We start from the raw sequence: 23,355 nt of genomic DNA on the forward strand, positions 1-23,355 counted from the left end.
ATAAAAACCTTTTAATATGAAAGTAGAGAAGAAGGGTGTTAACATATGATTTATTCAGTAATACAATATTAACCGCTGAACAATTTAAATTGACATTAGATTTAAATGCATTTGACATTGGTTTCATATAAAATGTCAAGCAAAAAATTTTAATTATGAGTGAAACAAACAACTTAATTGTTTTGTTTATATTCTATTTCAAATTAGATATTCAGATATATTAGCTGAATTTAGCTGAAATATTAACAATATTGAAAGTATAACACAAAAAATTGTATCAAATTTACTACATAAAACTAAAGTGACAACACGTAAATTGTCAGAAAATTTTTTTCTTTTATTTGTATTTGTTTATTGTTATTTTCGTTTTTTGTTTTTCTTTTGTTTTTCTTGTTATGTTTTTTAATGGTTAAGTCGTTAAATAGATTCGTTATTCAAAGCATTCCGTTGCTAAACTTGGCTTGAATGAGATGTTTTGTTGTCTCTAAGACGGTTTAGAGAAGTGAAATTCAAATATAAAGAAAATAAAAAAGAGAGTAAAACAAAAGTAAAAAGAGAAAAATTAATTGTATAACAAAAATTTTATTTTCAAATTTATTTTTTAAATTAAAATATTATATTTGTGCTAATAATATTTCTTTTGGGTGTGGTGTTTAAAAAATTAAATTAATAAGTTTAAATTTTATAAAATTTTAAAAGAAAAATCTAAAAAGAGAAATTTATAATTTTTTTTCTTTTAGTTTCTCTCATCTTTCTCATTGTATTTGCAATATAAAAATTAAATGAAATTTTAAATAAAAGTTTGAACAAAAAAAAAATTTTTTTAAAAAAATTTTATAAAAAGAAATTAAATAAAAAATAAATAAAAAAAATCATATTGTGTGTTTGTGTTTTTATACAAATAAAAATTTTTTTTTAAAAATTAATTAATTTTTTTTTATAAATGTTCAATAAATTTAAATTAAAAAATATGATTAATATTAAATCAAATAATAATAATAATGCCATGTTGGCAACATTAAAATTATTAAATAAAAATTATAATTTATTTACAATTATAACATTAATATTATGTTATAATATTAATTTAATAAATGCTCAAAGAACACCTACAATATCATATATAACACAAGAACAAATAAAAGATATTGGCGGTACTGTTGAATTTGAATGCTCTGTACAATATGCTAAAGAATATTCTGTTGTATGGACGAAATTAGGTACTGATCCAGTATTTTTAACAACTGGTAGTACATTGGTTATTAAAGATTCAAGATTTGCATCACGTTATGATCCAAATTCATCAACATATAAATTACAAATAAAAGATATACAAGAAACTGATGCTGGTATATATCAATGTCAAGTTGTTATATCAATTGTTAGTAAAGTATCAGCTGATGTTAAATTATCTGTTAGACGTCCACCTGTTATATCAGATAATTCAACACAATCATTAGTTGTATCTGAAGGTAATTCTGTACAAATGGAATGTTATGCTGGTGGTTATCCAACACCAACAATTACATGGCGTCGGGAAAATAACGCCATTTTACCAACAGGTAAATAATAATATTATAAATTTTTTCTTTTCTATATTTTTTGTGTTTTCATATTTTTATTGTTTTTTTATTGGTTTATTTTTGAAATAAAATAAGTTTTTTGTTTTCTAATTATATAAAAATTAAAAAAAAATATTAATTAATTAGATTTAAAGCATCTTCTACACATATACGCGCATACAAATGTAACGAATTAAATGTATGTTTGTATATTGTGCTTTAATGCCAACTATATGCATGTATAGATGTATAAATTTAATTCTTACTTAAAGATATTTATGATAAAATTGCATAAATAACAAAAAAAGAAAACAATTGTTTGTTTATAATTCTTTTGCAATACTTTCACATATACACATACACATTAAGTAAAATGTACAGACATTTTCATATTCTTTTCTTGCAAGTTTTAAAATAGGAACTTAAAAATTTAATTTTATTCGTCTTAATAATGCCTTGCTTACATGAAGTCTTTTGATTGCATTACTTTACCAATATACATACTTACCTATATAATTCATATATACATATTGTATGTACATGTATAAATATGTATGTACGAAATGCATAAGCACCTTTAAGAATCATCCAGTGATCCGTTCAGTTTAATTCCCTTTTCCAATAATAATATGGTCAAATAAATAAAGTGCATAAGAACGGGAGGATAAAAAAAAGAAAAGAGAAGCAAAAGAGAAAAAAAAAGAGCGCGCTACAATTATTTTGAATTTTTGTTCTTCTTTTTCCTTTTCTGTAATTCCACTTACGTTCTTTTTTTTTTTCTATTTATACGCACAGGTATTTTTAATTTTTTTTTTGTTCTTATTATTTTATTAAATAGAATTATTTCTCATGTCTCCTCCATTTGATTATTTCCATTTTTATTTTTTTATTGCTTTTGTTTTCTTAAGATCAAAATAACGAAGAATAAGGGTTTTTATTTTTAAAGTTTCATTTATAAATTGGGATGGCACGATAGTGCAGTTTAATATTTTCAAAATTCTCTAATAATAAAATTCACAATTTTATGATATATAATTAAAAATTTCAATTCATATTTTAATTTAAGAAATTTTTGATTAATTTTAACATTAGAGATTTTCATGAACGCAATACTGCCAAAAAATACTTGTAAAACGCAATACTGCAAAAACATATCGTGATGAAATCAAAACAGTTTGTATGATTTAACTGCGCTACACCACGTACAAATCTCTGTAATGTCTGGACTGGTTATGAACAAATTAGATTAGCAACATTTGTTGAACGCAATTTTCGCTGTAATAACGCTATAGATTACGTTTACGTAGAATGAAAATAAATTTTTTCAAAGTGCATTTGAAACTTTCAGATAATTGTCAGATATTGAATTTTTTTGACATATTTGTATTTAATTTTTATGAATATTATTGATTAAAAATGCAAATTTAATTGCTAATTTTTAAAATTAGCAATTAAATTTGCATTTTAAACCTCAGGTTCATTTTAGTTGAGAAATTTAATAAACAATTTATATGACATCCAAACTGTAAGCTCCATACCGGTTAATTTGGATATTAATTTAACTGTCAAAGATGATAAATTTTCTAACTAATTATAGGTATATTATATACGGTTAGTATAGAACATATCTGTTTAGTTGTAACAAGTCAAGCTTAGTTGTAAAGAATAAAAATTAAGCGGCTAATTTTTTCAATGCTCTCTTTATTACTCTTGCAAAAATTTGACATTTATTTTATATTGTTGTTATCATTGTATTATATTGTTGTTTTGTTAGGTCCCATCTGGCCAAATCAGTAAATTCAATTTTATTTACTTCAAATTTCAAAATTTACTATAAATTTTCGGAAAATTAACAAAAAAAAAATTTTCGTCTAAATTTTTATTGTTGATAGAAAATGTTTATAAACTTTAAGTGTTACCGTATAATATTTTATGAAAATATTGTAGGTGAGTTTTCTATCTCCCGTACTATTCATTTAAAATTTAAAAAATAAAAAAAATTAAGAAATTTTATACCGTGAAAGGACATAAAGATAGACAATAATATAAAAAGAATATAATAGGGATAGGGAAACATAAAGAAATAAACGTTAAACATAATATTATAAACATATTAGTGTATATACAATATTATACATTTCTTATTGTGCATATATTGCAAAATAGTTGTAGGTTGTTATACGTTTTATACAAAAAAAAAAAAAAAAATGAAAAACAAGTCATGCGAAATTACGAAATATGAGATCAAAAGTGCAGCTTGAAAATTAATTCCTGAAATATACAATCATTTTTCTTTTATTTCTCCTTTACAAAAAAAAAAATGAAATGAACTCTTGTAATTTTTATTTTTTTTGTTTTTTTTTTTTATATTTTGAAAACATTATTTTAATGTATGTAAGTAAAATATTGTGCTTAAAATGTATGACAGCAAAACACAAAATTGTTATACGTTCTTAGAGCTACAATGCTAAAACATTCATGAACATTTTGTATTTTACTATTATAGCCCCCCCCCCCCCCCCCCCTTCTCCCACCCCGTTTTTGATATAAAACCTATTTGAATTGAAATTTTCTATCTTTTATATACAATTCTTACATGATTTCTAATATATAGGTGCTTACTTCATTTAAAATTTCTTAAAAAGAATGAAAACGGCTTGTCTAAACAAAATCAAAAAGAACTTTTAACCTCGAAAAATTCTTTGAAAAAAAAAATGATTTCGTTTACGAATAATTTTGTATTTTTTTAATTATAAAAAATTTATGTCAAAATATATTATGTAATATTTTTCAAATAAAATCATTCGTAATTAAGTATATATATAGTGCATCTGTCTTAAAAAAAAAATCGACGTGCAAAATAAAATGCAAAAAATTAAATTTTCACCTGGTTATAGCTGACTAAATATTGAGTCATCAACAAGATATTCTTATTATTAAAATTATCTTTTTTACATATTATATTGTAGAATATTATTAGTTATGGTGACCATATTAATGGTAAACAAAATAGAGGACAGACTTTAAATAAAAGACATTCTGTCATTTTATAACAGTTATTATATATAACAGTTTTATCAGCTAACAATAATTGCTACAAAATGATTACTCCTTCGCGATTTATAAATATTAAATTAGTATATTCTTCTCGTCATTAATAATAATAAATTTGTATATTAACTGTAAATGGTAGCCTTAATAAAATAATAAAATGTGTTATATTTAGCAGCGACTTAAAAAATTAATTGAAATTGATAGAGAAAATGAGAATGAAAACTATATCTCATTTTCTCAAAAAACGGTTTAATTAATCAAAGCAAAAAATGACAAATAAAATGACTCTCTTTTTAAAACTTTAAAAAATAAAAATTTTAGTTTTGCGAAAATTTGCATTGACGCATTGAAATTTCATCTCCTTTTGAAATTTTTTCAAAAAAAGTAACCAACACACTGTTTCATAAAATAAAATTTTAAACAAGAGAATAAAATCAAATATTCCAAAATTTATTTAATTACAATTTTTTTTTTTTAATTAATTTATTAAGGAAAATTTAAAATTTAAATTATAAAAATTCAACAACATTTTGAGGAGACTTTTGACATAATATTGAAGAGAGTAAAGTACTGTCCTCTGTTGTAAAGTAAATTACAAATGGTCACCATAAATATTATTTATGTCACATACATATTATACCTATTTAGTTAGTATATAGGTAACATACTAGTTATTTAAAAATAAAACGCTGACTTATACTGTTAATGGTCTCATTTATTTTTTTTTCTTATTTTACCTTCATAATAATAAGAAACTTCAATGTTATTGCTCCAATAATTTCAATGGCAAAGAAATTTTGTAACTTATTTTATTAAAAAATAAAATAAGGTAGAAAAAAAAATAAAAAATTGACAGATTTCAAAATTTTTTCTTTCATATTTAAAAAAAAATTTTTTTTCTAAATGGAAACCATACTCGTAACTATTTTCATGAAATGAAAATATAGAATAATATTACAATTTGTATATGAATGTATGTATGTATGTATAGGTAACAAAAATAATAACATGAAACTCTTATGGGTCTATATATAAAATACACGTGATTAACCCAAAAAACTGGTTTTCTTATAATTTTCTTGATTTCAACTTTTTTTTTTCTTCTTTCAAAGCTTAAAATATTATTAAGTATATTAAAAAGGCTTGGTTTATATATCATACATAATCATCTTATACATACATACGTATATATATAATTATATTTTCCACCTATTTGCTATACATTCTCTACTACATTCATAATAAATCGTCTTATAGAATAAAAATTGATCTTTTAAATATTATATGTAAGTATATATGTATGTATGTATATTAAGTATATTATAATTTATAAGTTGCTGAATGCCGATATTTCCAATTCAATGTGTAGTTTTTAAGTCTCTATTAAAATCTTGTCTTTTAAAGTGTGTATATATACTGCACATCTTAAGTAATTCTATTTGTTTGTATTGAATATTTGCTTGTATTTGTTAGAAAAATAAAGTGATCGCATATTCTATAGAGAATGGAGAAGAAAATAATATACTTATTCACCGCGATTTAAGATGTTCCGTCATACATACATTCATACATCTACATAATATATGTAAATATGTGGGAACATACTTTTAGGAGCGCTTTTTTTTTTTTTTGAGTTTCATTTTCTTTCAATAAAATTTTTATGCTGCTCTTTTTTTTTTGTGTTCATCTTTTAAAATATTTATAAACTGATCAAACAATAAAGAGCATATACCAAGATATTTAACTATTATGTATCTACATATACATATATGTATGTATAAAATTTGAAGAATAAGTCACTAATAATCTAAAAACAAGAATTTTTACTCTAAATTATGTACCTACTCTTGAGTATATTTTTTAAGAAGCTATACTAACTAGAACCAATTTAATATCTATACTATGTATGTATTAATGTGTACAGAGATGTATGTTATTTGTTTTATAATTAACTTTACTTCTATCTATATTATGAGTGAAGTATGATTTATGTATAAACAATACTGTATTTTTATGTATATATACAGAAGATGGCATTTAGTACATTATTAATGTACGTTCATATGGGAACGTGTAGATATAGGAACATGTATTATTATATGATGTGGCAGAATTCAAAATATATGAGGGTGACCATTTTATAAAATTTTTTATGGAAAAAAATGCATGCATTTCTAAAATCTATAATGAAATAAAAAGGCATAAAAAATATTCTATATGTTTCTAATTTAAAAGTATTGAAAATTTTTACTTTTTCACTATTTTATTGAAGTGTCAAATAAGTCTGACATTCCAGACGACATTTAATTTAGAAATTTTAAAGAGTGAATTTAAAATTACTGTTATTCTAAGTATTTTAGAAAATTTACATTGTAGTTAAATAATTTTAGCAGTAGTTTATAAAAAAACTGTTATATTAAATTAAAATAAAATAAAATCGGAAAAACGGGGAAACTTTTATGAAATGCATAATAAAAATTTAAACATAAATGGAACATTTGTGTTGCCTCATTCAAATACAATAAGTAGACGCGCACGTTCTCTTTATAATGTCAAATTGAAATATATGAAGGAGGGACAACAATTAAAAAAGCAAATTTCACTTTTAAAAACGAATTAATTTGTGATTATTTTTTAATTTAAACCATTAATAAAATTTAATAATAAACTCAACTATTCCGAACTATAAAATATGATTAAATTTATAAAATGTGAAATAACTATTAGAAATAATGCACAATATTTGCAACAAATTAAACTCACTCTACTTAAAAAAAAATAAAATTTTAATCTGGTCACTCTAATATACAAATATACAAAACAATTTAATTTAATTGAATGTTAAAACTAATTATAATTAATTAATAAAATTATGTTTAATAAAATTTTATTTTTGCGGACTCTCTGTCATACATATTATACTCACATCTTCAAACATATATACATAATTTGTATAACAGTATAAAAAATTATGTATTTTTTTAAAATACATACCAAATTCAAATTGAATTATATTTTGTATATATACCCCACTAATATTACATTGTATATACTTACAATATTCAAATGAAACAACATGTGTGTATGGGAATGTATATTACAAAAATGTGAGGGAAAAAAATCATATAATAATTTTAAATGTGATGAAAAGCGCGCGGTAGATCATTTAAAAATTTTGCTTGATTATATTAAATTTTTGTGGTTATATTGCATATGAACTACAAATACAATACATAACATGTTATGTATATGCATATATAATACACATATACCGTTTTTATATGAATGAATTAAAAACTAGACTTTAAAAAATTAATTGTGAGTCATATAAGGTTTAGTTTTGTTTGTTTTTTTTAATTCTTACTATTTTTTCAATTTAATTGAATTATTTATGAATAAAATAATCATAAACAAATTGTTATATGTATATAAGTATTTCTATATAATATATTATAGTTTTTCGGATATATGTATATTGTATTACGTATATATGTATGCGTGTATATTGAGGTTAAAGCACAACGTGAATTTATTTGAGTTATAAATTAAGTTTTATATTATTGTTATACACAAAAAGTATAATGTTATAATAATGTTATATTCTTCTGCCGCTTAGAATTATATTTATTTATCTAGCAAATTTAAAATTAATATTAATAAATTATGAAATTAAATTATTTATTTAATTAATTTTAATAGAATTGAAATTGAATTTCATATGTCACTTTATCGTAGCAATTACTCGTATAGGGGTTGAGTATATACTTTGAATTCAAATGTTATACAACAATTTTTTCCAATAATAACTTTGAATTAATGAACTTGCTTCAATTATATTTAAAATATCTGTTATAATCTTACAATCAACTATCTGTTACAATCTACAAAATATCTGTTATAATCTTACAATTATAAGAACAAAATTTTTATAGTATAGAATTTTGAATATAACAGTAATTATTGATTGTTTTAACTTCCTAAACACATTTTAAATTAAATTCAATTGTTTATATTTTTACATTTATTTTATTTACAAAAGTTTAACAAATAATAATACTGTATTAATTGTGCTAATTAGACGATCTTTACTTTTACTACACATACTTGTATTTTAGACTTAAAATTTTTAATATTTTTTTTAACAATTGATTAACAGCTTTTAATTATAAAGTATTCAGAAAGTGTTTATTTATTGTCATGTCTTATGTAGGTGTTACCAAATTGTACTATGATTAATCATTATTATATAAGGTAGCCATATTTAAAAACAGAAAATAATTACAATAACTCTTATACATAAATAAGAATTTATCTTTGATAAACATTATGACTGAAATATGGAAACGTGCGTAAAACAAAACAATTTTTTTATTTCAAATTTATTTTAAAAATTTTCAATAATTCTTATCTTGTATAATAGTAAAAATTATTTAAATTTTAAGTACTAATTGTTGAAAGAATGTTCTTTCTAAATAAATTTATTGTAAAATAATGAAAATTAACTTGGCTTAGTCATTCACTTAATTTTATGATATTTTTTAGTCACTCTATAATGGTTTTTTTGTGAAAAAAAAATGTTTGTATGATTCATTTTGTTATATACAAAATATTGTTAACATTTTCGAACATAACATACATTTTTAAGAAATTAATAAATTTTTTCTAACTGTGTGCAATAAGTGTTATACATACTTCCAATTTTATGCAAATCCAAAAAAAATTTTTAGAATTTATCTAAAATAGGCAAGAAATAGAATGGTTTGAATACTTATTTTAGTTTAAAAAACGAGGCAAAAATTTTTATTAAAAGAGAGTGCAAACGGTGTATAACAGTATAACAGTATAACACTCACAACATCTCCAAAAACCCAAATACACAAATCTACATAGAAAAAAGAGAGAAAACGTATACAAACATTTATTCCGGTAGATGGCTTAATATTTTTTGAATCATTGATGTTCAAATGAATAATTTTTGTATAAATATTAATTAATTGTGATAAAATTTCACGGCGATTAGATAAAACTTATTAAAATTGTCAAAAAATAAAACAAAAGTAAATCTTACTAAGAAATTTCTTCGTACTTCAGTGACGCACGGTAATTGACAGTATTATATACACATATGTATTATATTACTGTTATAGGGAAATTGTACTTCTTCTTGGTATATTATGCAATTTTATATTTTTCATAAATTCATCCACTACTTAGCCTTTGATGTCTCAATAATATTTTTTCTTTTATTTTTTTTTAAACTTAAGCAAATTCAAGATTATATTATCAAAAACAAATCTCTATAGCTGCATTCTCTTAACTTAATATTGGCTTTTATAGCTTATCATATTCAACTTATAAAAGCAAATCAGTATATTATTTAAGTGATAACATAAATTCAAAAGAAGAGAATCTTGAGTATATGTATACATACGTACGTATGTAAGATTGTAATACTTGCCACAGAAATAAAGTTAGTTTAATAAATTTTAACTGCAATCTTTTTCAATTTTTATAAATTAAAAGTATATAGATTGTATGTTCATTGGCTCGTCATATTAACAGCATATACGTACTTTAATGTACACAAAAAAAAATCATTATTCAATAAAGACATTTTTATTTATCGTGATAAAATTTCTTTAAAATCGTCTATACTTAACAAAAATTTTTTTTTTGTGTTTTGCTTATGATGTAAACGAAATATGTATATTCACATTTTATGGAAGACGTATCACGTATACCTTATATAATACAAGTATGTAAGGTACAAGTACTTTTTTTCATAAAAGAAAAATAAAAAATCAATAAAATTATAAACAAGCTTATACTGCCTAGCTCTATAGTCTGTAGTATGTAACGTTTTCGTTATTACACAACATAAGTGCGATATACAAATATATATACTTATTTTAATACCTAAATACAATTATATATATATATATATATACAATTATATATGAAATACATTAAAGAAAAATAAAATCGTGCTAATTTCTTAAGTCGACATGTACTTATGTATATATACGCTCTTATACATACTTGTGTTATACATAATATATTTATCACGTAATATTGTTATATGTGGTACACGAAATATATTTTTAGTTAAATGAGACATTGATTAATACTTTGACTATATACTTTTCTAAAAAAAGAAAGAGTCTAAAGAGTGACGACTGACGATATACTTACTTCACTATTATATTACATACATTTATGTATATCATTCATTTATTGTGTAAATTATGTATGTATTCCAAGGGAAAGTATATACATGATACAAGTCGTATATGTTATGCACCTTGTGATTATTATTTATTTTAAATGTTAAAAATAGTTGAGCTTCAGAAAATTTTTATTTGTATTTTATTTTAAATTTTTTTTTAAAAGAATTACCTACCTTTTATTATTTTAACATTTAAACTTTCACATTGCTTATAATAATGTATAGACATCGTCTGGACACTAATTTAAAACTTCTTACTTATTTCTTTTTTTTTTATAAATGCATTAAAGGTACATACTAGTATAATACGTTCATTTACAAATGGCATTATTTCAACTCAGTGATTATCACAAAAATAAAAAAATAAAAACTAAAAAAATGGCAAAATTAACCTATTGTCTCCAAAATAGCAATGCTCGTTTTTTGTTTTTCTTATGATATACTTAAATATTAGCATTAGTGTAAGAAATCGCGCCACGACATCATACGCAAATAAGTAATATTGCATTTTTAAACATATTTTTAATATACCTTACTATTGTAATAATATATTAGTTTTATAATTGTGTGCTAATGATAAAAAATACCTAAATCTATAAATATTTTATAATATGCAATTAGCATTATAATGTTTGTACGAGAAATTAAGTTTTCAAAGTAAAAATTATGAATTATTGCATATATAAAGGCGTATGTGTATAAAATTTTTACATAATACTCTAGAATCTAGATGTTAAACACTCACAACTTTACCATAGTCTGTTATAAAGGAATAGTTAAGATTGAAAATGATTAATAGCCGATAAAAATTCAGCGCAACAACGATTTTTTGGTGCGCTGAGAAGTTTGTTTGACTTTATGAAGGCGTATATGTGTTTGAGTGATGGTGATCTAGAACGTAAAAAAAATTGAACAATGACATAATTGTACATATGAGAATTAAATTTTTTTTTGAATATATACATAGCCTGTACATCGTGTTCTGAAAATTGTCACGAAAATTAACGATTGTCACTCAAAATCAGCGAAGAAGGCAGTTAGTTCTGTAATCTATTGTACAATTCTTTGTACATTAACATCGATACAGGTGTCTCTACATCAAATTTCACAAATTACTATTGATTTACACTGCACTTGATGTAAATACACGTGCGACGGTAGTGGTAATTTCATTGAGGTGCCGTATTGTATTTTAAGTTCCTGCCTATATTCCATTAGAGTGTACTATTTATTAAAGTGATTTACAACTACGTTAGCTTGTATACGATTTATTTCTTACATTGTCAATTTTTGTTTTTATTGACAGTAATATGTAAATTAAATTTTTTTCAATTAGAATAATTTTATTTGATATTGCCATACTTAAGTAATAAGATCACGTTATAAAAATGTTTTAACACTCGTGTACCCCTTAAGAAATGTTCTCCGTACCAGTTACTTAAAAAATTATATTTATAAAATAAATTAAAAAATTTTAATAAAGAAAATTTTCATCATACCTAACCTCCTATTTCTTATGTACTTAACATGCTCTCTACGTAATTCATTCTTTTTCAATTTATTCAATTTATATTGGTTCCAATAAAACAATAAAAAATTTAAAATAATTTTATTATACTTTTAATTTTATTACAAATGAATATCACTTATTTTACAGTTTTATATTTTTTTTATTTTTGGGGCAATTTCTAAATTATATTGTTTTATATTCATAAATTAATTAAGTTTGACATGTTCAGGTAACAAAATTTATATGTACATACAATGTGTTTTAATAACACGATATTTGATTTTTTCTATAGGCATATCATGTACATATCGTCATGCTTGCATTAAGTTTTAATATATAGAATTACAATTAAAATTTTGACAATATATTGCTCACCTGACGTGCAAGTTGAGAATTTCAATATCATGACAATATTTGTCCTATCTCTCACAATAATTTTTACCTATCTCTCCACTTCTAACAGTTGTATAAATCCGTGTTCTTTTTTTTCAAATTTTTGATAGAATTTTTCTTCTAGACGATAAGTTGAAGGAGTCTGAAATTTACAGCTTTTAGACTCGTTTCCTGAAAATTTTTTTCCATCTTAATCCCTTCTTAAGTTATCGCCTCTTGAAATTTTGTAAAATTTGAATTTTTGGTATCTTATGAAAGTGAAAAGCAAACTGTAAATGCCATGCCATAAAAAAAATATAATTTTAATTATTTATCTTAACTCAGGCAATTAATTTTAGAACTCACCATTATGTCAACGCCTCTTTAAATTTTTATTTTGTCCCATCTCAAGTGTATGCTATGCAATCATTTGAAATATTTTGGCATATGATTGAAAGTAATTTTAATAATGTAGATTATTTTTTAAAAGCAGTATTTTCATATGTTAAAGAGGAAAGTGCTATTTTCAAAAACCATTAGTGTGTACCAACTTTATTCAATAATTTATTTCAAAATTTTTCGTAAATATTTCAAACAAATTAATATTCAAATGTCAAAATTTTAAGTAGCTACTGTAATTAAGATACAAAATTCCATGCCGAATTATAGTGCATTTTTAAATTGTGAATGTGTAATTAATAAATTTGGTGAAAATGTCAACAAAAACCTTCAAATTATAATGCATGTATTGTTTATATTTGAATAAATTGTGATCTAATTTGTTTTAATATTGTGTAGTAAGTATAATTGTCATATGTATAAAGTATATTTTGTATGCATGTATATACATACATTTTATATACTACTTTTATTTTAATTTTATGGTCTTTTAGATCACACTTCTCCCGAATACCAATCATTTTTTTTTCAATTTTTAAATATACAATAAAGTTAAATTAAAATTTTATTAAAAGAAAAATTTTTTTAAAGTAAAAACAAAAAAGAAAAAAAATTTTATATCCAAATATCTACATATATACGCATATATATACATACAGATAAAGGCAATTCAGAAAACAATAGTGTAATCATAAAAAAATATCATTTTATTTGGAAAAATAACCTTTATATTGTGAATTTGCAGTTAGAATACAAATTAGTTATACGTTACGGGTAATGTTAGTAAAAAAAAATGGGTACATTGCTATTATATTGCTTTTTTTTGTATATTCTTCAAGAAAAATTTTTTAATTATATTATGGTATTAAAAAATATTAAAAAGTTCATTGTAATTGAGGGTATTTTGTAAAATAAAGAAATTCATGTAAAGAATACTTGATTTACAAAAACAAAATTTGAGGTTATGTAAGTAATACGAAAATATTTTTTTTGTAAAAATTTTCAACAAAAAGCGTGCAATTAAAATGAGTACAGTACTCTATTTAATTTCATTTCTATATTCTATATTGATCACCAGACTATTACTTGCAGCAAAATTAGGCAAATCATTCACGCCACCTATGTTTTTTTAATCTTATCTATATGTGCCTACATTCGGTTGTAGATGTAAGTCCTTTCTATTTCTGTCTAATCAAACGGGGCAATTCTCATTAGCAGAGTAGCAGAGTAGCCACAACTATTCAGTGTGATGTGTAAAATAGCAGCCTTAATTTTGCCACATGCATAACATCAAAACTAAATTCGTTATTTCAATAGAAAATATCATTTTCTAGTGACCTGCCTTTATTAGTTGAGGTCATATTTTGGACCTTTTTTTTTATTGTTCTGCATTTAAACAAACCATTCCATATATGCGATTGGTATGTGATTACTAAAGTATTAACATTTATATTAAATATTTTTTGACAGCATTAATAAAATCCGACACCAGTTCCACTTCGAGAACATCCATATCTAAGCCGTGCACTGTTTTTCCACTGATTTATTTTTGTATTGTATTAGTTATTAAAATTTTAGCAATTAAAATTTTTGATTTAATTAGCTAGTATTATGAAATATTTTTATAGATTTCATACAATTCTAATAATTGCTCTTATTTTTATGTAATCAATTTATTAATTGCAGAAGAATGCGTGAAATTTTAAACATTAAATTATGAAAAAACTCAATTCATATATGTGTACATACATACATACATATGTAATATTATAAAATTTCACTGCGTTTAAGGCGTGCGTAAGCGGAAGAATAAAATTTTATATATTATTTCCTGTTATAATCTATAGGAAATCATAAATAAATAACATTCTTGTCAAATAGAAACTGGTGCATTCTTTAATACTCGTAATCTGAAAGTAAAATAATTTCTAAGCTTTTAAGAGCTTACAATAAAATACAAAGTATAAGAATTCCCAAAGATTTTGCTTTTTGTTTTTTATTTCATGTTCAGTTTATTTGCAGTGGGGTTTAATTATGATTTATTATTGTGTGTTTTTTTTGAGATAAGATAACAAAGTCACAACAGAATTGCATTCATTTTGATTTAATTTGTACTATCTATGTTGCTTATGATTTAGATAGTGAAAATTTCCTACTGAACGCACTTGTTTTTATTATGTACATATATTAAAAAAAATATATAATTACATACATATATGTATGTTCAATTTAATTTTGTCAACAACTGAAATTTTCCAAGGTTTCCTGGTAGAATATACAATTACTTTTGATGAATACGAAGAATATTTAAATTTACAACAAAATAACTACATCAAGTTAGACTCGGAAGTTGTTGCCGGTAACCATATTGCTGTTGTCGTTCTACTGTTGACCATTTATTTTTTTATAGATATAATTTTTATGGAATAAAATTGTATTATACTGTTACATATACGAGAGATTAGGATACCTTAGAATAGTGTTTTCCGATTTGTTCACCTAGATCATGCAAATCAGTTTTGATACTCAGCAGGTTCTTTTCCGTTATCCTTATTCAAACTTCTTACCGTATAAGTCTGCCTCGGAAGTGTTAGACATGAGAAAAAAAGTTTTACCACCGTTTTCTTTCCTTATAGGAAATACTACAGCAATGACAGGCATTTTACACAACGATCCATTAAAACATCTATTACGATTATATCACCGAAGAAAAATTAAAATCTAACACAAAAAAAAAAATTTAACTCATTTATTAAATACCCATTCCGAATTTACATTATAATTTTAGCCGAAAACTCATAAAAACTTATGTTCAAAGAGAATCGTCGTTTAAATTCTCTCCTATTATGCATTTATAAACATAAAAACAAATTACGATATTAAATTTGACATATACTCACGTATATACCTTATAGTTAAATGGTGTCAAAATTATTGAATTGAAAAAGGAAAAATTAAAGAAAATATTTACATTTATTTTTTCTCCACTCATTTTTTTTTTTTCGTTTTATTTTTTCCTTAAATTTATTCATCTACAATTATTTGCCGGTTAACATTAAGTTGGTTGACATTGGCATGGTGCCTAAATACTATAAATGTCATATACTATTTATAAGTGGATTTCAACCGTGAACAATAAAATAGAAAAACACAAAAACAAGATAAGCATTTATAAAAAAAAAAAAAATTAAAATTACAATTGAAAAACGGTAAGGTATAATGAAATTTTCTTTAACTATTATTTTATCATTATCATACATACCCATTTTATGTATTTGTACATACATACATATTTAAACAAACAATAGCATTCAAATTAAAAATGGTTATGTGCACGTATAGTCATGGCACATAGAGAGACCAACTCTAACAACACACTCTCTTATATATTTTCATTTCTCATCTATTTAAAATTGAAGTAAGTCGTGTATGTAAGTGGTGTGTCATAAAAAAAATTGTGTGTATTTGCTACATTTTTCTATTTTGTTTTAACCTTTTTGGTATTTTAAAAATTTCATATTAAATTTTTTGTTTTTTGCTACTGGTAATTTTTAATTAAATACCAAAAACGAAAATGAAAAATTGTGTAAAAGTGAACACACACTTACATTGTATTTGCTCCTATAGTACATAATCAAATGAAAATTTTCAAATAAATTATTGGTCTACTGGTTTAGAGCAAAAAAAAAAAAATTTTTCTAAACAATACCAAAATATTTATAACAATAAAATATAATAATAGTAACAGTTAAGTTCATTGATTTATGATTATTTATTTTTAGAAATAAATATTAATTTCTCTTTCTTCTTCTTCATGTTCTCTTAAACGTAAAATAATGAGTATACGGCTTTTAAAACATACATACATATGTACATTTACAAAAACGTGACATTTTATATTAAAAAATATTTTCGATTGTAATTTTTAAAAGTCAAATAGTTTAAGGGTGAATTGAACGTAGGTATACCGTATACGTACGATATACACGGTGTATAATATTTATTGGCATGTAACTGAGTATGTATTACATAAAATATATGTATATGGGAACAATATTGTATAAATATTATAAATTTATTAAATTTCTTTTCAAAAAATTTGAAATTGTACACAAAAGGTTTATTTTATTTTTTTATTTAAGAACAAAACAAAGAATTATTACATTATGTATATAGAATTTAATAATAAAATAAAAATGGCAATTCAAAATGAATTTTGGTATAATTTTTATAATGCATACAAATTATACTTGCATATACGAGTACATACATACATTATACGTACAAACATATTGATATTTTGTTTGTTTTTAATTCTAAAAGGAAGGTGTTTCTTTGTTCATGGTTTTTATAATGCATTTATGACCCATGACCAAAAAAAAAAAAAAATTATTTGTTCTTTTATACACTCTTCCCAAATATAATATATGTACGTATGACATACGGAATTGATGGTATACGGGAACGATGTGCATACGAACGCAAACAAGGAGAAAATATCAACCCCTTAAAATTTTATAAAAAAAAAAATTACAAAAGTCATATATAATATAATAAATTTCTTGTTATATTGTAAGTATACAGTAGTGTATAAGGAAATCACAGCTTTTAAAAATTGGTATGTCACTTTTGAAAGGAAACATTTTTTTTCCCCAATCTGGATATAAATTTTAGTTTGTTTGCAGTTTTTTCTCTTTTTCTCTTTTTTTTTTTTTTTTGGTTGAAGCAACAAAATTTATAATCAAGTAAATAATAACAAAAAAGACAAAAAAAAACCAAAAAGGAAATACGGAAATTGAATCCTCTCAAGTGGAAAAATTTAGCAAAAAGATTTTCCTTCTCATTTAAACCAATATAAATAAATATGAACCGGGTGAGATCGATAAATACTTTAAATAAAATAAATTTTCTAAGTATATTATTTGAACGATTATGCGCCACCTGTCGTCTCCATTAGAAAATCTTTTTTGTAATTTTTCATTTTGTCAATTTAATTTTCATTTTTTTTTAATTTTTCTTAATGCTCAATTAAAAAAATTCTTAATATTCAATTTCATATTCACTTCTCAATTTCCGAAAGAGTAAGATATATTCACCTAGTGAATAAGAGCAATTTTTTTCCCTATTGTACTTGGAAGCATAGGGTTTCCACTTGACATCTCCACCTCGTTCCATTTTTTTGCTGTTTCCTTGACTTGACTCCATGTTAGATCTGATTTTTCTAGTTTTGACTTTATAGATTTACGCCAAGTATTCCTGCGGCGTGCGGGTCTTCTTGAACATTGTGCGCTCCACTTTAAATTCAATCTAGAGATTTTATTGGTTCTAGAGATATTATTGAGTATGTCTAATTCATTTCCAATTTCTCATTATTATTTGTTTCTCGATAGATTCCTCGTCTGTTATTATTCAGAGGCCCGTCTTGTTTGCATATGTTGGCCAAAATATTTTTCGGAATATCAGTTCAAATTCCCATTTTAGATAAAAAATAATCCACGAATTTATTAAACATCTTCCATATTTTACGCATAAAATTTTTGTTTATTTTAAAAAAAAAAATTTTTTTTAATATTGCACTCTACACATTTGCTTTTTTTTTTTTACTTTTCGAAAATAAAATAATTCGATTTGTTTTGGTTTTTAAGGGTAATTTATCCTATTTCATAAAAAGTTGTTAACATTTTGTATATTAGTGAAAGTAACACACACAACATACAGCGTAAAAATAGCATAAAAAGCAGTCAAGAATTTCTATTTGCTATTTGATTTTCTAGTTTTCTTTTTTTTTTTTGTTATTTTTAATAGTAGCTATTTAATTTTGAAAAGTATAATGTTAACACTAAATACAATTAGTAAAATTGTATATCAAAGATTTTAATAATGGGATATGGGCTTATATAATATACGGTATACAATCATGTATAACAGAAATGTTTGTCTGTATAAATATTTTTGGTGATAGGGTAAATTTTTATATATAATATGCTTTAAGCATTTTAATATTATATAATTTTAAAAATATAAGGGTTAAAATTATATGTACAATGTATAAAGGAACAGACGGAGGAATATTGTTGTTATTGTAAAAGAAAATTAAAATTATATTGTATTTCAAATGTAATTAAAATTGCTAATTTTTTTTTTCCATTGTTCCTGTTCTTAAACAAATATTAATATGTATAACAATAACAATAAATTAGAAAACTTTGAAGACATTTCAGAAATTAACAAGAAAATGGTTTTTATATGGTATTTAAGTAAAAATGTTAATATTTATTCAAGATGCTTTAATTAAAGAGCAGCATATAAAATGACGCTAAAATTTTTTATATTATTATACGAGAAGGGATGCAATTTAATTACCCTAAGTATTTTATAATTCATTTTTACTTGTAAATCTTTTAAAAATAACAGTAATTTTTATTTTTTAATCAAATTTGAATGATTTCTTTTTATAATTTATAGCAATGACTTAAAAATATTTAGCTGCCATGCTAATACCACATAAGTAAGTTTTTAAATCCTATTTCTGACAGCTACACATACATACATATGTATGTATACTTCATACTTTTTGATTATTTGCTTAATTTACGCAGCTCAATTCTTTTAAGGCAAGCGAAAAGTGTTTATTGTTCAAATTACTTTCCATTTTTTAATTTAAAAAGCAAATAAAAAATTTCAATTTCTAATAAATATGATTTTTTGTGAAAAGGATCAAATTAATAAATCATAAATTTTAAACTCCGAACTATCATTTTGCATTCAATGCATCTGTTATATGTCATACATATATCTAGGTACATGTAGATACGTAGCTAAATACCTATGACATTAAAAATTTGTGAATTGTTACATACTTATACCACTATGCCATTATTGCCACTTATCTTAGGTGAGAAAATGAAGAATATACTCTTAAAATGATTTCATATATTGCACACGTTTTACTTTATGAACACAATTGCTGATAATACAAAATAATAAAGAAACTGATGTAAAATAATAATATGTATGTACAATGTGTTATATTAGTAGAATATTGTAGAATATTACAAGAATATAACCAAAGAGATTTGAATATTGTCAGATTTTACTCTCTGATTTTCATGCTATCAAAATCAGTCATTAAAATCACAAACTTTCATTCACAATATTATATATGTATGTATAAAATGTCTTACAATAGCTTATAATAGAAATTTCATTCATATTATATAAGATTAATTGATATAGTCGTAAGATGCTCTTAAAGTTTTATTGAACTTTGACATTTTACTATATTTATATTAATTTCACGCAAATTTTTTCAAATGTTTCATTATTAAGCGGGCAAAAAAAGCTACTGACTCCTAAGTTTGCCGCATTTCATGGTTTAATGTTGTTTTGCATGATAGTTGATGCTTAGAATAGGCAACCCGTCTGGTAATAATTAATAATCATTTTGATTTCAAGTCAATATTGCCTCTAAATATTTGGTTAAAATATTTTGTTATTTGACCGGAAGGTGTCTCCTTCAATATTCTCATAATATTTTCTCTATTTCTGAATATTATCAATTCTCTTCTTAGACTGTACCAAATACAGCGTTGAATGCATAACAAAAAAAAAAATTCTCATTTTACTTAATCAATTTAGATTTCTTCTCATATTTTCCCATTTAATTTAAAAATATTTTGAAATTGATATTTTTTAATTATAATTTCCCCTTTTATTTTTTTTTAAATACATACATATACGTATTTTAAAATATGTAATTGAATTAACAGATTTAATATAAATAATATGTATATAATGTTTATAGTTATAACTGCTTTAATAAATGGAATATGCTTACGTTTAAGTCTGAAAAAAAAATAAATAAAATAAATGAAAGAATATTTCTAAATTTTTTTATCATTTTTAATTATTTTTACAGAAATAAAAATTTTTTACATATATGTTTGTATATTTGATTTAGATTGATTTCATTCAGATAAAAATTTGGCGCAGTTTGCATAAACTGTCTAGTTTCATAATTTAGTTGTATATAAACAGTAATCTTTCGATATAAATTATGTAATTGCAAAATACAGTTTAGTTTTGGATCTCAATTTGTCGACCTCATACAAAATTATCAAGCATCAATTCTCAAATTCACAAATTTTACAAGTATCTCTGCTGATGGGCAAGCATCTTTTGGTCGAACGCAATGCAACATCAATAAATATACTCAAGTGGCCTTACTTTCCTCATGGCACTAGAAGGCTAAACATTGGTGATAAGCAATATTGATCAGCATTAGTAATAACCAGCTACCAGTCGTAATTCTCTTGAATATGAAATCTTGAGTTGTAACGCTCAGTTGTTGTAATCGTCTGCCGCCTATTTAAATATTAATTTTAATAGCGATTAAACACAAAAGGAAATTTAAGAAAATTCAAGTTTTTAAACCCTTTAAAGACTGTTACATAATTAATTCTGATTTTTGGTTGGACTTCAATTCGCAACACTTTAAATCGGGGAAACACTGTAGATTTTTGGTTGGTATACATGTTGAAATAATTGTTAGCATGCATGTATTGTATGCATATACTAAAACTACAATATGTGTTTACATTATTTTTAGAAAGAGATAAAAATTATTTAGAAGAGTATTAAATTATATTTTTTTATTATATCAGATCAGACAATATGAATATCGAATTTCACGATAAATATAATATTATCAGCAATATCAAAAAAAAAAAATAAGAAATCTATTGAACTTTGAATAATTCCTGCGTTACTGTACTAAATATGTATTGAAAACCATAATATTGGAGTATAGAATTTTGGGCTTCATATACTTTATATAAGAATAAAAGATTATTATTCCTCACAGACTTAATAAATTTTGATTAGTACCCTATATAACAATATAGACTCAACTTCATAATATTGCTGATTATATTAAATATGAGTTCATTAATTTACAATATTTGCAAAAAAAAAATCTATAGATTTCTTCTCATATACCATATGCTTGCTATATTTAAGCATAATGAAATAATGAATGCTTTGATTAAATTTTGTAGGTCTAATGAAAAAATTATATGGTTGTTAGCAACCTGCATATAATATTACATATACATGTTATATATACATACACTTACTTTGATTCAATTTACAATGCTGGCTGACATAAATTTTCTTAAAAAATTTATAGATTTTAAAACTGATAATAAATAATTTTTGTATATTATGGTATAGATTTGGATTTGAAAATTATTCCCATATATATGGTATACAAGTACAATGTGGTACAATGAAAGTGATTTTTTGAGATTTAAAAATTTAAAAAAAAAATTTGAAATTTTATGGAGTATAACAATGAGGGTTTGTAGTTTTTCTTTCGTCTTATAATATAAATTAAATTTCTGTTCATTTTATAGGTCATTTTAAATCTCTTTTATCTCATTGTTTTTAATTACATACATGATTATTTAGAATGAAATCAAAAGTAGTTTTATATATACTTATAATTAAATGACATCAATGGGTTAAATATATTAACCTAAATCTCTCAGTATAACAGATATAAAGATTTTCAAATAAATTTTCCATAATAAAGTTTGTTAGCATATTAAAGTATATAATTGTTTGGCTACGATGTATATATTTGCAAAAAAATTCTTTTTTTGATTCTAATCACTTTGGAAAATCCATTTGGCCAAAAAGTCTACTTATAAACAATGTTATAAACTGAAATGTACATGCATTTCTTTCAAGAGAATATAAAATCCTAAAATAGTTGGAAGAAGCTGTTAATTTGTACCGAAGAAATACACAAATAATATTAACAATTTGATGTTCAAATTCCAGAAAAATATATAGCCATCTAGCGAATCATTTGCGTAACTCAGGATGAGTAACTTCTTCTCTCAATTATTTCTCCACATAGCCTTGATTTAGCTTTTTGATAACACCTGCCTGTGTTATACCCTAAAAGTATAAAATTTTTACTATGTGTTATTGTAATCATAAATGGAACGTAAACAATATTTGAATTTTATAATCACCAAAATATTTTAAAAAATAATTTTGATGAAATTATTTTAGTTAAGTATTGAATATCTTTTAATAACAATCAATTCTCTAAACAATATAATGAGCTTAGAAGAGCTAATGATTTGAAATTGATTGGTAAAAATATAACATGGGCTCTTAGATCTCATTCTATTGTTAATAAGAAAACGTGGAACAAAATTCAC

General features: G+C 23.1%; 1 protein-coding gene across 1 annotated transcript in view; it reads left to right on the plus strand.

Moving 5' to 3' along the window:
* The first annotated feature begins 934 nt into the window (after positions 1-934).
* LOC129607316 (lachesin) overlaps positions 935-23,355 on the plus strand; it is a 45,475-nt gene continuing 23,054 nt past the window's right edge. The window contains exon 1 of the mRNA XM_055518232.1: positions 935-1,562. Coding sequence (XP_055374207.1) covers positions 944-1,562 — 619 coding nt within the window. The 5' untranslated portion in view covers positions 935-943. The remainder of the gene's footprint in view (positions 1,563-23,355) is intronic.

The sequence above is a fragment of the Condylostylus longicornis genome, unplaced genomic scaffold (genome assembly GCF_029603195.1).
Source record: "Condylostylus longicornis isolate FDR11 unplaced genomic scaffold, ASM2960319v2 ptg000027l, whole genome shotgun sequence".
NCBI classification, from domain to species: Eukaryota; Metazoa; Arthropoda; class Insecta; order Diptera; family Dolichopodidae; genus Condylostylus; species Condylostylus longicornis.